The sequence below is a fragment of the Condylura cristata genome, unplaced genomic scaffold (genome assembly GCF_000260355.1).
Source record: "Condylura cristata isolate star-nosed mole 26May11 unplaced genomic scaffold, ConCri1.0 scaffold00008, whole genome shotgun sequence".
Lineage (NCBI taxonomy): Eukaryota > Metazoa > Chordata > Mammalia > Eulipotyphla > Talpidae > Condylura > Condylura cristata.
Window position 1 is genome coordinate 24,884,647 of NW_004567109.1, and position 16,309 is coordinate 24,900,955.

The 16,309-nt window shown below is 36.2% G+C and overlaps 1 protein-coding gene across 3 annotated transcripts in view; it reads left to right on the plus strand.

Moving 5' to 3' along the window:
• The window catches only part of MAST2 (microtubule associated serine/threonine kinase 2), a 140,724-nt gene that overhangs the window by 51,569 nt on the left and 72,846 nt on the right, over positions 1–16,309 (plus strand). For all 3 annotated transcript variants that reach the window (XM_012722391.1, XM_012722392.1, XM_004678949.2), the window contains exon 4: positions 14,396–14,427. In XM_012722391.1, the coding sequence (XP_012577845.1) occupies positions 14,396–14,427 (32 nt within the window). The remainder of the gene's footprint in view (positions 1–14,395; positions 14,428–16,309) is intronic.

The window sequence follows — 16,309 nt, forward strand, 5'->3', positions numbered from 1 at the left end:
GTATATTTTTGTGATCAGTCCTTTATCACTACTTTTGTGTGAGAAAATGTTTTCCCAATTAGTGGGCTGTCTGTTTGTTTTTTGTAATGTCTCTTTTGCTGTACAAGCTCTTTAACTTGATGTAGTCCCATCCATTTATCTTTGCCTTCACTATTGTGGCGTTGGGTGCTCTGTCTTTAAAGATGTCACTGAAGTGTATGTCATGTAGTGTTTGACTACAGGCAGTGCTTTTTAAAGTTATATAGATTTAGTTATAAGTTTTGTAAAGATATGTTGCCTTCACTAGTGAATACCTTTTTCTTCCCCCTTGATTTTAAATATTGAGAAATCATTTCCAAAACCCCAGACTTCTATGTGCTTCTAGCAAATTAATGTTTTGTAGCCTTAGAGCCTGTTAATTTCCTTCTCTGGGAAGAGCACTGCTCTTGCAGTGGGAGAGAAATGAATGAGTGTTTGACTGTGTGTGTGTGTGTGTGTGTGTGTGTGTGTGTATACATACACTAAAGTCTAAAGAAATAACCGCTCATTCTCTTTTACTTATCCACAAAGCAAATTTCTAAAGGTAACACACTGTGTGTGTATATACACAGAATGCATAATAGAGGTTTGGGTTTTGGAGCTGGTTTCCCAATATTTATATGCACATATACACACGTGTGTATGTTTGCACACACACATAATTGTTTATCAATATTTTTATATATACATGTATGTATATATGTATAATATACACACACACATAAATAAGAGGGAGAATTGAAATTTGAAAATATGAGGGACATTCATGGCAGATAAAACATTGACCGCTGGTCATCTCCATGCTGGTGACTGTTGACATAAACGACAAACACAAGCCTTGACTTGCCTTGCATATTTACTTGTGGGGGTGGTGGTTACTGCCTTTGGACACTTGGCCTTTGTCTTTTCTTTGGAAATATTTTATGGGCTTAGTCATTTTGGAAAATGAATCATGCATATACACAGTATGATAACTTTAGAAATTTGTTTTGTTGACAAGTGAAAGTAAGTTTAGACTTTAGTATGTCTAGCTTTTTTGCAACTTTTGAACATAATTTAAGAGGGAAGTAACACCTTTGGTAGGCAGCATCAAAATAGATCAATTGAAGGATCCAAAAATCATAAAAATAAAAATTTAGACTTGAAATTGCATATCCTTGAATTTGGGGTACAGATAAATGTTTTAAGAATATTACCTTTAAACCTTGCCACAGGTGGATCCCAGGTTAGAAGTATGCAACTTATTACTAATGATAGCCTAAACTATGAAACCTTAAATTTGGGTGCGGCCCTAGGACACAGGTTTCTTTTATGAGAATTTGATTTTTTAAAGCAGTTTTAAGTTTACAACAAAATTAAAAGGTAAATACAGAGTTTTATCATATGCCCTTGGCTCCACACATGCTTCTTTTGAAAGGCACATCTTTTTGAAAGGCACATCTTTTTACCAAAGGTGAATCTACATTGACATAATCATAATCATCCAAAATGAATAATTTTTACTTTCAGGGTAGTGTGGGATTCATGTTTGAACAAATGTATCATGACATGTGTCCATTGTTGCATTATCATATAGAATACTTACATTTCCCTAAAAATCTTCTCCACAGCACCCAAATCCTTGGCAATCACCAGTCTTTTTAATTTGTCCAGTTATACCTTCTCCAGAATATCACCTAGTTGTAATCACATAGTATGTAACCGTTTCAGATTGGCATTTAATTTTGTGCCTTTTTATGACTTGATAGCTCATTTCTTTTTAGCATTAAATAATACCTCATTTTATGAATGTACCACAGTTAATATATCCATTTCTGTTTTGTAGCATATCATGATCATGGTTGCTTCCAAGTTTTAGCAACTAGCTGTAAATAACCTTGTGCAAGTTTTTGTGTGGACATAAGTTTTCACCCCACTTGGTTAAATACCATGGAGTGCAACTGTTATAAGAAACTACCTGTTGTCTTTCAAATGACTGCACCATTTCACATTCTTACCAGGAATACATGACAGTTCCTTTTACTCCACACCTTTGCAGCATTTTATTGCCTATTTTGGTCTTTTTTTTTTTTATTAAGATTTCATTTATTTATGCATACAGAAATGGGGTACAAGCCAGAGGTGCAGGGGCAGTGAGAGGATTTACCAGAGACAGAGTGGGGAGCAGAATAGGCAGATCAACGAAGTACACTGCTGAGGGGAGCAGTGAACGAGACAGGAGAGGTCTGCCACACCATGTGGATCACCTCTGGGATGGGGATCGAACTCGCATTTAAGTGGCCACAGCTTGGCTTAGCTTGGCAGTGCAGTACACCAACCTGCTATGCCACCACAGAGGGTCCATTAGACTTTTTTTTTTTTAAATAATTAGTAGTTTTTTACTATGATTTTAGTCTGTGTTTTCTCAATGAAATATGATGTGGAGCATCATTTCATATAAATCCTTCAACTTTTAAATAGTTTCTTATCCTAGCCATAGAGTGACTTTGATGAGCTACCCAAGTTAAATATTTTATCTCAGATATATATACAGATAAGAAAAATGAGATTTAGAAAGGTTCCATGACTGACCAAGATTTTATGAGTGAAACAAGTAGAACTGTAATAACACATTTTTCTCTGAGCCCTGGAGTCTTTATACTATGTTGAAGTAGCCTTAGTATCATTAAACTGTTTTTACTATTCATAGTCATGAAGACAACACATCTCTTATTTGTGTCACACTTTACAGAATAAAATACTTTTATATACATTATTTTGACTTTTGCAATTAGTATATATAAGCCTTAGAGGTGCTTGAAATTGAAGATCACAAAATATTTTATTTATATATAATTTGCCTCATTTTCTGAGCTTCACATTTTTGTGCTCTTCATGTTTCTTAGTATTATTGCATAATGTAAATACACTGTTATCAAAACCTATTAGAATGATGGCATGTGAATTTAATGGAATAAACAAATATAACCAGAATAGTGAAATATATTTCATAAAAGTACCATAGCTGCCTTTGCACTGACTTCTCCATGGCTTCTGATCTCAAAATAGACTCAGCATTCAAGTGTGAATAAGTGAAGCTAAACACCATTATGCCCAGAATGGTAACAACAGTACATACCCTATATAGAAAAGGGAAGTTTTGTTTTATATATCCCAGATTTTTTTGTTGCCAGAGCTAAGGAATGCTTGTATTTGTAGCTAATAGTCCTTTTCAAGTGGTATTGAAGTACATTTCCTTGATAAATAATGTTTTTTCTCTCTTGAAAGCAATTGTTTTTTCAAACATCACTGGACTAACCAGAGAACTAGCAATAAAATAATACAGATAACAGTCTAACCTTTCTTTGGTAAACCCTCTTAATCTTACCGTATCTGATTGCAGATGGGCAGTTTTCATTAATGTAGCTCCAAAGGAGCATGACCAGATTGTGAGCCTTATAATGATGACAGTGATAATAGTAAGAACCATTTACTCATTTGATTCATTTATTTATTCATCAAATAAATCATTTGGTACCTAGTAGACCAGATTTTATGGTAGTTGTTATGAATGTCTTTGTGAACAAGACTAATCTCTGCTCCTCTAGAGCTAAAATCAGCCCTAGAAAACAGATAATTAAACAGCTAATTACAATAAGGAGTTGGAGTGACATGGAGGAGCTATGTCTAGGGAAATTTTCTAAGAAATGTGAGGCTTAAATTAATATACAAGAATGTATAAAAAGAAATAAGGGATTATATACCAGACAGAGGGAACAGTTGATGTTGTGACTCAGGGGGAGAGAGTGTGTGGCAGGCCTAATAGATCAAAAGTGCAGCTGACTTGAGAATTACACAAATGATACTGAGGAGACATGCAGTAGCAACCAAATAATGTCCTGTAGGTGTAGAAAGAATTTTAGATTTTTTTCAATGAACTTAGAGAAATGACCCTATCAGTTCTGCATTTTATTTATTTTTTTTAAAGATTCATTTTTTTTTTAAAGATTTATTTATTTGTACATACAGAACTGGGGTACAGGCCAGAGGATCAGGGGCGGTGAGAGGCTTCACCAGAGACAGAGTGGGGAGCAGAACAGGCAGATCAAAAAGTACACTGCTGAGGGGAGCAGCGGGCGGGCGAGACAGGAGAGGTCTGCCGCGCCATGTGGTCTCCTCCGGGGCAGGCGGGATTTGAACTCATGCGGAAGTGGCTTCAGCTTCTCAGTGCAGTGCTTTAACCCGCTGCGCCACCAGGGAGGGCCTAAAGATTCATTTTTTAATGCATATAGAACTGGGGTTTAGGCCATAGGTGGTGAGAGGATTCACTAGAGACAGAGTGGGAAGCAGAAGAGACAGATCCATGAAGTACACTGATGAGGGGAGCAGTGGGTGAGACAGAAGTCTGCTGTGCCATGTGGGCCACCTCCCTGGCTGGGATCTGGATCAAACTTGGTGCTGAAGCTGCTGAGGCTGGTTTCCAAGTGCTGTCCTTTACCCTGTTGCACCACCAGAGAGGGCCCAATTCAGCATTTTTTTTTTTTTAAAGATTTATTTATTTATTCATACAGAACTGGGGTACAGGCCAGAGGCTCAGGGGCGGTGAGAGGCTTCACCAGAGACAGAGTGGGGAGCAGAACAGGCAGATCGACGAAGTACACTGCTGAGGGGAGCAGCGGGCGGGCGAGACAGGAGAGGTCTGCCGCGCCATGTGGTCTCCTCCGGGGCAGGCGGGAATTGAACTCATGCGGAAGTGGCTTCAGATTCTCAGTGCTGTGCTTTAACCCGCTGCGCCACCAGGGAGGGCCCCAATTCAGCATTTTTAAAAGAACTTTTGGACTGCCTACTTTTTTAAGTTCACATAGGGTCACCTAGAAAATAGGCACTTACTTATATGATGTTTATATTAATATGACATTAATGAGAAAGAAACAAACCTCAATTAAAGGGAGACTAGTTAGGAGAATGCTTAGGATGCAGCTGATCTGGCCTAAAAGGCATGGCAGTGGGGATAAAGTGGAATTGACAGACTTAAGGTAGATATTTTGGGGGTAGAATTGGCAAAACTTGATGTATGAAATATGAGAAGAAATGAAGCATCAGAATGACTGGCTTGGTGGTATAATGACTGAAATGAAAAACAGAGGAAGAACAAGATAGAATAGAAACTTAAGTGGAAGTTTTAGCATTACTAAGCAGAAGGTAGTAGTAAAAATTATGGGACTCAGGAGAGAAATCTGGGATGGAGATACAGATTTGGGAGTCATCTGTTGAATGTATATAGAGAGAAGAGTTTCTAGCATCTAAGGGTGATGAGAGGGGAACTTGCAAAAGCATGTAAGTGGTGTTTTTCAGAGATATGAGGAAAAACAGGAGAATGTGATTTCATTGAAAGAAAAGACTTTCAGGGTAGAAGAATTGATGATTATGTTGGATACTGCTGAGTAGTTAAGCGAAAAAGAAATGGTAGATTAAAAATGTGTAGTGGGAACCTATCTGGTGGCGCAGTGGATTAAAGCACAGCACTATGAAACTATCCCTGCTGCTTCAGCACCAGTTTGATCCCTTGCCAGGGAGGTGTCCCACATGGTGTAGCAGATGTCTCCTATCTCGCCTGTTGCTCCCCTTAGCAGTGTACTTCGTTGGTCTACCTGTTCTGCTCCCCACTCTGTCTCTGGTGAATCCTCTCACCGCCCCTGCACCTCTGGCCTGTACCCCAGTTCTATATGTATAAATAAATAAATCTTTTTAAAAAGTGTGTAAAGATTCTTTACATGGACACCATTAGTAACTTAGCAAGAATGATTTAAATATCTCTAAAGTTTAGGGATATTTGCATCAAGTGGTTTAAAGAATGACTAAGAAGTTAGCAGTTGGAGACAGTGACAACTCGTTCATAAATGTGGTTCTGATGGGAAAAATAATTGATAAGACCGTGGTTGAAGGGGAATGTATAGTAATTAAGGGAAACTTCTCTCTTTTTATTTCAAAGAGGGATACACTTTTTTTTTCATTCTTTCACTGTATTTGAGTGTTTCACGTCATTTTTTATTGTAGTTAGTTAATTTATATATTTACTTTGTTCATTTAAAATCAGTGTTTACTCCTTCTCAAGTGTAAACCCCATAGAATTTCCTCCCCCAATTCGTCCTTGCACAGTTATCTATGCTCCTCCTTCCATCCTTCTGATCCCTCTCCTTTTCCCTTCACCTCCAGAATAGCTCTGGCTTATAATTGTCAGTTTTTTATTTTGTTTTGTTTTGTATTGTTATGTTTTTGCCCCTATGTCTTAATTTGGTTTTCCTATATTCCTCCTATAAGTGAAACCATTCAAAATTTTTCTTTTTCATTCTGACTTTATTTCACTGAGTGTGAAGGAGGGATATAGACTTGAATGTGTTCAGAATAATAATTGGAAGATCACAAAGAATACTGAGAGATCAGAGAAAGCTGAAGCAGATAGGCCTCACCTGATACAGTAACGTATTGTCAGATGTCTTTCTAGTCTCTAAGAGAGAATGATGAGTTGAATTTATAACTTATTGCCAAAATGAAAAAAGTTCTCACCATACCCATACTTCCTAATTCTGGTTTTTCTCCTCAGCCTGTCATGAATTTTCCTTGGGAAAGGGAGGATTGGAAAATCATTGTTCTTTGGACCAGCTTTATCTGATAGGAGACTGTTTTTTATTCCTTTGCCTCAACCCTATCTTTATGGTACCAGAGAATTTGGCACACGCTGTACTGAGCATCTTACCATGCAAGTGCAGGCTATTGTGCAGGTGTCAGGAGTGGTCATTTTCCTGTCTAAAAGGGGCTCAGGTAGGATCAGTCAATGATTTTACATTTTAAGCTGAAACCATTTTATAGAATTTTCATTTATTATTATTGCCCCTAAATAAAATTCATCTCATTTTACTGAAAAACTATTAAAGTAACCAGAATTGTCATGTCAATTCAAAGAACAACATTCTAGTTTTAAATAGATTGTTTCAGGAAGCAGAAAAGATAAACTACACTCCTGGTATATTTTATGAGATTAATATAACCATGATGTCAAAACAGACAAGGACAACTTGAGAAAAATATATTAACAGAGAGTCAAAGTTCTAAATTAAAGTTCCTAGTCCTAATTGTTTTTTATTAGTGAAAATGTATCATATGTAAGGAAGAAATAACACTAGCTTTACACAAACTCTTTGAAAATACAGAGAAACATTTCCCAGCCAGTTTGAGGATGCTAGCATGTGATATCAAAATCTGACAGTTTTACCATAAAAGGAAACTGAATACATCATCCCATATTAATATATGTGTGCCCATTATTCATGAAGTCTTAGCAAAGTGAATCTTCACTTAGCAAAGTTGGGTTTAACCTAGAAATGCAAGACTAGTCAAATATTAGAAAATCAGTCACTTTAATTTAGCCACATTAGCAAAGTAGTGAACACATGATCATCATATATGTAGAGAAAGTACTTAATGAAATCTATGACTATTTGTGATAACAATGAAATAAATTGACCCGGAAGGTAGCTATATCAATTTGATAAAATTATCTATGAAAAAACAACTGCTAATGTCATATTTAGTGGCAAAATATATGTGATTAGCTGAGAAACAAGGCAAGAATATCCAAAACTGGTAATCCTCAAAAGTGGAAAGATGTTCTCAGAGAACATGACCATTTATATAGAAATTTCCAAAGCAATCATTAATTCTAGTAATGAATTTAGCAGAGTAAAATTGATGATATCTCTATACTAAAACCCACCAATTGGAAAAACAACATAAATTTTATTTATACTAGCTTCAAAAATAAATTTTATTTTTAGGGATAAATTTAACCAAGAGAAGATCAAGATCTTTTTGCTGAAAACTATAAAACATTAGAGTAGTTAAAGTAGACCTAAGCAAGTAAAGAAATACTATGTTCATAAATTAGAAGTCTCAATATTAAGATGCCACTTCTTTTAAATTTGTCTAAAATTTTTACACAATGAAGTAAATTTGGAATATCCAAAACAGTCTCAAAAAAGAAAAAAAGATTACACAATTTGACTTCAATACTTAATGTATAACTTCAGAACCAGGAAAGTGTAGTATTGGCAAAACAGTGGAAAAATGATCACTATAGTGCAATAGAGAGTCCAGAAACAGCCTGTTCAATTATAATTGGATTTTTAACAAAGGTCAGAAATAATCTCTTGGGGGAAGAGATTGTGTTTTTGCAATATTAATGCCCTTGAATAAGTGGTTATATATGTACTGAGGAAAAATAAACCTTATCACATATTAGTCCCAAATTAATTCAAAATATATTCATAGATCTAAACAGATTATCTAGAAGTAAAATATAGGAAAATAATTTTGTGTTCCTTACATATTTTGTGCCCTGCAAAAAGGGCTCTTAAACAGAATACTTAAGACTTAATACCAAAAATATTGACAAATTGATCATCAAAATGAAAAACTTGCTTGTCAAGAAGTTACACTGTTAGCTTCAGGAGGCAGAATGGGAACAAAGAACTTGTGTTGATAATATGTGAAGATCTCTTGTAACTGAATAATAAGATAAATAGACTACATATAAGAGGGGAAATATTTTTGTGTGATATGTCATTAAAAGGATAGGTACTGATGACTAATGACCACATGAATACATGTGTAATGTCAGTAGTCATCAGGAAAATACAAATAAAAACCACAGTGAAAACCACTACACTCTGACTAGAACAGCTAAAATTTAAAATACTGATGCCATATATTGCCATGAACATAGAGCAGCTGAAATTCCCAACATGAATATATATTACTGTTGAAATATAACATAATAGCTACAAAAAATGCAGTTGAAATTTTCAAATTCTGTTATTGGAAGTGTGATGTGGTATAATCACTTAAAAAATCTGATAGTTTCTTACCACACTAAACATACAAGTATCCTTTAACCTAGCAATTCCTCTCTTTGGTGTTTACCAGTGACAAATGAAAAAAGAGGACTATTAAAAACCTTGTAAAGGAACGTTAATAACTCCAAACTGACTGAACACAAATTTCCATTAGAGGAAAGGGTAAACTATGGTATCTTCTTATGATTGGATATTGCTGCTATTATATGCAGTTTTCTAAAACACTATGCTGAATGAAAGAAGCCTTCTATAAGGGAACTTATATTTGTGCAGTTCCACTTAAACATGAAGTTTAAGAACAGGCAAAACTAATCTATTGTGAAAAAATGGGAATAGTAGTTGCTTGAGATGAGTGATAGTGGTTTGTTGGAGATTTACCAGGAAAGGACATGATAGAACTTTCTGGATTGATGGGCATATTCTGTATTTTGATAAGGATTTTGGTTACTTGACAGGATTTATCAAATTTATTAATAGACATACCTAAGGTTTGTGCAGTATAGTGTTTGTAAATTTACCTTAAAAAACATGAATTTTAAATAAATACTGAATTCTGATCATGATGTACATGTTGAAGGGTGTGCTGATATCTGATAGGATATCAAATTGCTAGGTTAAAGGATACTTGTACATTAAGAACAAAGACACCCATATGGCTAGAGGCCAAATACATGATAAAGCATATATTGCAAAATGTTACTAATTGTACGGTCTGTGTTGGGTCTTTAGACTTTTATGTGTATCCTATGTTTAAACATTTTAGAGAAAAATGTATTGTAATACAACTCTTAGTAAGTTCAATTAAAAAAAAAACTGCAGTATTATGTAGGGGTATCAGGGTAGTAGAATTCATGAAGAACTCAGCTCACAAATAAGCCAAGATTTTTTTTTTCAATTTTATAGCAGTTTATTTTTACATTATTTTGTACATTTTTTTTTCAATCTCAATTGTAATCCCCGCGGGTTTCCCATCACCAAGTCACCCCTGTGCCATCACCATAGTCCCATGCACTTCCCTTTCCCCACTCCCGTTTTTGATCCCACTCCCCACTCCACCCCCACAAAATGTCTCTGGTATATGGCTGTTCATTATTATTATTTTCTCGCCTGTTCCATTATACTCCTGCTATGAGTGAAACCATCCGGTATTTTTCTTTCTCTTTCTGGCTTATCTCACTAAGCATGATCTTTTCCAGCCCCATCCAAGTTGCTGCAAAAGACATGTGTTTCTCTTTTTTGGTTGCTGAGTAATATTCCATTGTATATATGTACCACTTCTTTTTAATCCGGTCATCTACTTTTGGGCATTTGGGTTGCTTCCATGTTTTTCCAATTGTAAATACAGCAGCAATAAACATGGGGGTGCAGGTATCTTTTTCAATCAGTGTTTTTGTGTCTTTTGGGTAGATACCTAGGAGTGGGATTGCTGGGTCGTAGGGAAGTTCCATGTTAAGCAGTTTGAGGAACCTCCAAACAGTTTTCCATAGTGGTTGTATTAGTTTGCATTCCCCCCAGCAGTGCAGGACAGTTCCTTTTTCTCCACATCCTCACCAACATTTGTTGTTGCTAGTTGTTTGAAGATGTGCCATTCTCACTGGGGTGAGGTGGTATCTCATTGTGGTTTTAATTTGCATCTCCCTTATTACAAGTGATGTTGAACTTTTTTTTATATGCTTGTTGGCCATCTGCATTTCCTCTTTGGAGTAGTGTCTTTTTAGCTCTTCTGCCCATTTTTTGATGGGGTTGTTTATTTTTGTTGAGTTTCATCAGTTCTCTGTATATTTTTGTGATCAGTCCTTTTTTTAAAAAAAAATATTTTTTTTTTGTGCATACAGAACTCGGGTACAGGCCAGAGGCTCAGGGGCGGCGAGACGCTTCACCAGAGACAGAGTGGGGAGCAGAACAGGCAGATTGACGAAGTACTCTGCTGAGGGGAGCAGCGGGCGGGTCAGGAGATATCTGCTACGCCATGTGGTCACCTCTGGGGCAGGCGGGAAACGAACTCATGTGGAAGTGGCTTTAGCTTCTTAGTGCTGTGCTTTAACCCACTGCGCCACCAGGGAGGGCCGTGATCAGTCCTTTAACACTACTTTTGTGTGAGGAAATGTTTTCCCAATTAGTGGACTGTGTAAGCCAAGATTTTTAAAAATAGCACAGGATTATTTAATAATGCAAAATTTAAGAACTTAAAAATCCAATAGGATATAGTTGAATTAACTAGTAGGTTCACAGTATGAGTGAATAAAAATAACATTATTAATAAGGCTTGTTGAAATATGGCAGTTTTGTGTTAGAAAAGCATATTCAGCTGCAGCTATATGTGATCTTTGTGTTAAAAAGTGTGTATGTGCCTACAAAGACATGCTCCAGTGTTACCTTTAAGGATCAGGATTACAAAAGATTTTCATGTTATTTACACATTTTAGATTTTCTATATTAAACACTGTGAAAGAAGGAAAGAGTTTAAATAGCATTTTCTGACAGACTTATTAACACATGACTCACAGCCTGCTATCAAAGTATGTAGCAGCCATAAGGAATGAGCTATATAACCATTTAAGAACAAAATTGATTTATTTGGATTTGGGACTGTGGATCATTCTGTCTCTGAACCTGATTTCATGCCAGGGAGTACTTTGGGAGTTGGCTTCATGGGCCTTGTCAGCAGTGTGGCTCTGCCTGTGCTAGCCTTGGCTGTGGGCCATCCCCTCTGTCCTTCCCAAATTCTTACCAAAAGAGGAGCCAGTCTGATCTGAAGACAGGTAATTGTCTCTTAGCTTCCCCAAATAAATTGTTGGCATTTCTAAACATGTGAAGGAGGTCAGTTTTTGCTTCTTCAATATTATTTTATTTCAAAAGTCTAAATATGGCAGTTTGTGTCAGAAAAAGATCATATTCAGTCCTTTTTTTTTTTGTAATCAGAGATAGCATGTAATAGGACACTTTTCATAAATCAGTCTCCAAAAGTTAAAAGCAGGTCCAGTCCATTTTTGAAAAGGGAAATAAAATAAGCAGGCAATATGCCATATTATTTAAAACTGCACATTCGTTTCTCTAATGGAGGTGAATTGGAGAATCATTAACATTCTCTTCCAGTTTCTCACATTTCTACAAAAGATCACGTTAAATCTATCCTGAGCAGCCATTTTAGGGTTTGTCTCTGAACAGCATGTGTATAGTCAAACTGAACTTCTGTTATTAAAGGTGCATCATTTGCCACACAAGTATCATTTATTTGGATTCTCCCAGTTAGTGCCCGAGTAACAAAACCTCCATGATCGACAGTGCTATGGCTATATTGCAGAAGCAATGTTAGTGTCTTCACTTGCAAAATGCATTTTCATGGTTCCTCTTGATTCCATTTTGGTACTGTTTTCATGATCTCTCCTATTAAAGCCATTTTAAAAAGCATGCTGATTTAAGACAACACACAACAATGGGATTTCAGCTCGATTGTTGGAGTGTCTTGAGATACACTTGATTTTAGTTTTCAGCACAAGACACCCTTGGAAAATCATGTTTTTGATGCCACAGTCATAAGGATGATAGAAAAACTCATAGTAAACACCCGGCATCAGGTAGGTTACAGGACAGTCATCTCCTAAAAATGCTTCTTCAGGGCTCTACACATTGTTGAATATTGTAGGTTTAATCTTGGCAAAGAACCACCATTTGGTGCAATATACTTGTATGGCTGACCAGTCCCCATTACTTGGCATTTTTTATCAAGTCACATGGCAGAATTTTCCCCTTGCATACCAGCATCAGCTGTTAAACAAGGAAAGGGATGTTTGCCATTCTTGCAGTTGATACTGAACATAATAAGCATTGCCCCTCAGCTGTAGGTTGCAGCTGACCTTAAAAGTGATTCACTTTCTCCATGTTCTTGAACTTGGGAAACACATCATTTAAAAAACTGCTGATTTACTATTTCAGGCTAATACCTGGGTTGCAGTTGACCCTTCTGCACTGCTGCATGCCAAATGCTGTAACATTTGATAAGGAAGGTGGGATCGATCACAGGAAATTATATCTGTGAAGACCTATCCAAATTTTAAAGCTCCTATTTTATTGTAGAATGGACAGTTAGCTTCATCTTTTTGCTTTATTCTATGGGTGATTCTGGCTTTTGCTACACAGCACCATTTTCCAACTAATTTTCAGCTTGCTCCAGCATCGACTGCAGTTTCCTCTTTTTTCTGTTGTAGCTTCTGTTCCTTTTTCTTCTCTTTGATCTTCCTATTCTTCCAATAATTTTCTTGTTCTTCCTACCATTTTTCAGTTGCCCCCTTCTCTTCTTTATTTTCAATTCCTCCTGTTCCTTCTGCTACCTTAGCACCCATTCCTCATGTAATTTTTTCCTCTGTCTACAACAGCTTCACTACTAGTTATTTTTCTTCACTAAAGGTATATCCTTCTATGGGAGTCCTAATCTCTCAATTGAGCAAGTTCCTGCTGTTTTGTTTGTTTGTTTGTTTGTTTTTCTTCTCCAGGGCAGCCCTGTACTTTTTTGGCTGTTTCTAGAGAAACATCATTTTCTTGGGTGCTGCCATCTTGTCAGCACCACAACACCCTTCTGTGCCAAGATTTTTGAAGGCTGTGAGTTGAGTTAAACAAAAAGATATTTGGAGAAGAGCAATGTTATAGGCATAATGCATAGATTTTTGTTGGGACTTAAAACAGATTTTCTGATGTATCTGATGAACAATATATTTGCTTATTATTTTCTTAGAGATGTATAGGTTTACTTTCCACAATAAATTTGTTGATATACTCACAAGGATATCTGGATAAAAGTGTGCAAGGGAGAGATCATGGAGATATTTTATAGGACTTGGGTTGAGGTAGGTCAGCTTTCTTGGTCTTTATGTGAATTGTGGCTTTTGAATGAAATGGGGAGTCATTTGAGGGGTTTTGAGCAGTGTTATCATCTAAGTTAATTTTTAAAAGGAAAGGATCAGGGGCTTCCCTGGTGGCACAAGGGGTTGAAGTGCAGAACTAGGAAGCTGTCCGAAGCCACTGCAACATGAGTTTGATCCATGTAAAGGGAGGTGACCTATATGGTGTTACAGACTTCTCCTATCTCATTTGCTACTCCCCTCAGCAGTGTATTTTGGTCAGTCTGCTTATTTCATTACCCACATTGTCTCTGGTGAATCCTCTGTTTGCACCTCTGACTTGTACCCCAGTTCATTGGTAGTTAATGGCTATCCCAAGGAGTACTTGAAATTTGCAGTGACAATATTGGTTCCATCTAGTGGAAAAAATTGCAGTTGTTGTATGGGACATTCCTTTTGGGAAGAAAGAATAAAGAGGTGATAGTTAACCTGATTGCTCTTTATTTCACTAAAATTTGTTATTTTAGAAATAGTAAGTCTTTGCTATTATTAGCATAATACTGTAAATCTCCTAGGATAGAATGTAGACTGACGGACTCAGATGGATCCTTACTTTGGTCTAATTTGTGTTTGTGTTTTGCTTTTCAGAAGGAGTTGAGCCTTCCAAGAAGAGGCAGTTTGTAAGTAGATTATTACCATTATGATTAAGATTATGACAGCCTGCTTAGGAATCCTTCCTAGGAACTGTTCTCAATGTTACTTGGAGAATTTCATTCTTTTTTTTTTTTCCCCTGAATTCTTGCATGGACCATGGGAGCCACTGAACTAGCCAGCATTTCTTGTGAACTCAGATCCTTCCCTTTTCCTGAATTCCTCACCCTAAATTCTCTTTATTGTCTCAATTTTTGAGTATCCTGTGGGGAAAACTTCCACTTTGGTACCCACCACAGTCTTGTACATGTTTTGGGATTTACTGAGTTTTAGTAGACTCACATTTTTTGAGCATGTTAAATAGAAACCCTTTGCATCTACATCTATCCCATAGTAGGAGAGGCCCACTTTTCTTAGAAGCTGGAGTAAATGCAGCAGCTAAGCAAGTTTGAAGTGGGGTTTTGTTTTATATGTTTCTGCTGTTGTGGTTTCTGGGCTAGGATTGCATAATCTCTTTTTCCCTAAGAATTCTGTTGAGGCAGTACTACAAGTTTCTCTAAGCAGAATGCTTGGTTAAAATGTAGATTCTAGAATTTCCATGTTACAGTTCAGGAATTTGTATTTTATGTACCTGCATTCATACCCATTGTAATTTGGTAAGAACCAAATTTGGGGAACACTAAGGAAATAGACTTATGATAAAATAATGGCTTCAAAACCTTACTTTACAAAACATATGAAATATAATTAAGGAGGCCATAGCCATAGCCATATTTATTTTAAAATACACTTCGTATGTATATATCAGCTGTTGTTCTCTCAAGTTAGGATTTTGTTTTATAAAAGTTCCCTAGTGATAACTTGTCGTCTGAGACTTTTGTAAAGCTCTTTGGCCTGTTTTTGAAAGCTTATTGTAATGGATATATAGAGATTCAAATTATAAGTCAGAAAATTCACAGGGATTTTATCTTGGCTATATCTATTGTTTTGTAAACCTAGACAAATCACTTCATTCTTTCAGTGTTGGTTGCCTTAATGAAGATGACTGGAATATCTGCTGTCCTTTTTTCTTGTAGCTGTTAGAGGATCATTCAACATATGTGACAGTGCTTCATTTCTTAGTTTTTTTTCAAACGTGTGTTAGTTTTAGAACTTTTATAAATAGTGGGTTAAACTTGGATGCATCGTGTTGTATAAGAGTCACAGTTTTTCTTTACATTCAGTGGGTTTCTTTTCTGGCTTTGCAAGTGTCCCAAGTTTCGTAAAAAATGGGCAAGGGTACTGTCACAGTTCTTAGTAGAGGTGTATACTGAGTAGGTGTATGCACTGAGAGAGCGGATGTTCTTTCAGATTTATGTTCAGCAAGTATTTATACCTGATAGATACCTTTTCTACTACATGGAATTTTTTTTCTTTTGGTTTCCTGTTTTTGGAAATTTTCCCCTTATATTAGGTGCAACAAATTAAGACTTGCTTCTTCCAGGAATATATGACTTCAGTGAATGGGAGTTTGCTGAGAAGGAGGTGGTAAAGGAAGGATACCTATGAAGATGTTTTTATTTGCGCCTGGAGAAATTTTTGCATCATTTTAGTTTTAACCTAGAGGAATTTCTTGACTTGAACTAATGTCTAAAGTTAGGCGTATTCTGTCTTAAAAAATATTTAATTGATTAGGATCAGAAGTAGGCTTTTCCTTCTTTTTAAAAGAAAGTAGCTCACACTTAAAACAAATGATCAGTAAGCATGTTAGTCACTGATGTAAGTTCTGAGGTTTTACGATTCAGTTAGACACACTCTATAATTTAGAGCACTTATTCTTAAGTAAGCTAGAAATTGTACAGTATATATTTTTTTTTTGTGTGTTTTTTTCATCTTTACTGTTAGACAAGTAGAATAAGTTCTGAGAGGAAG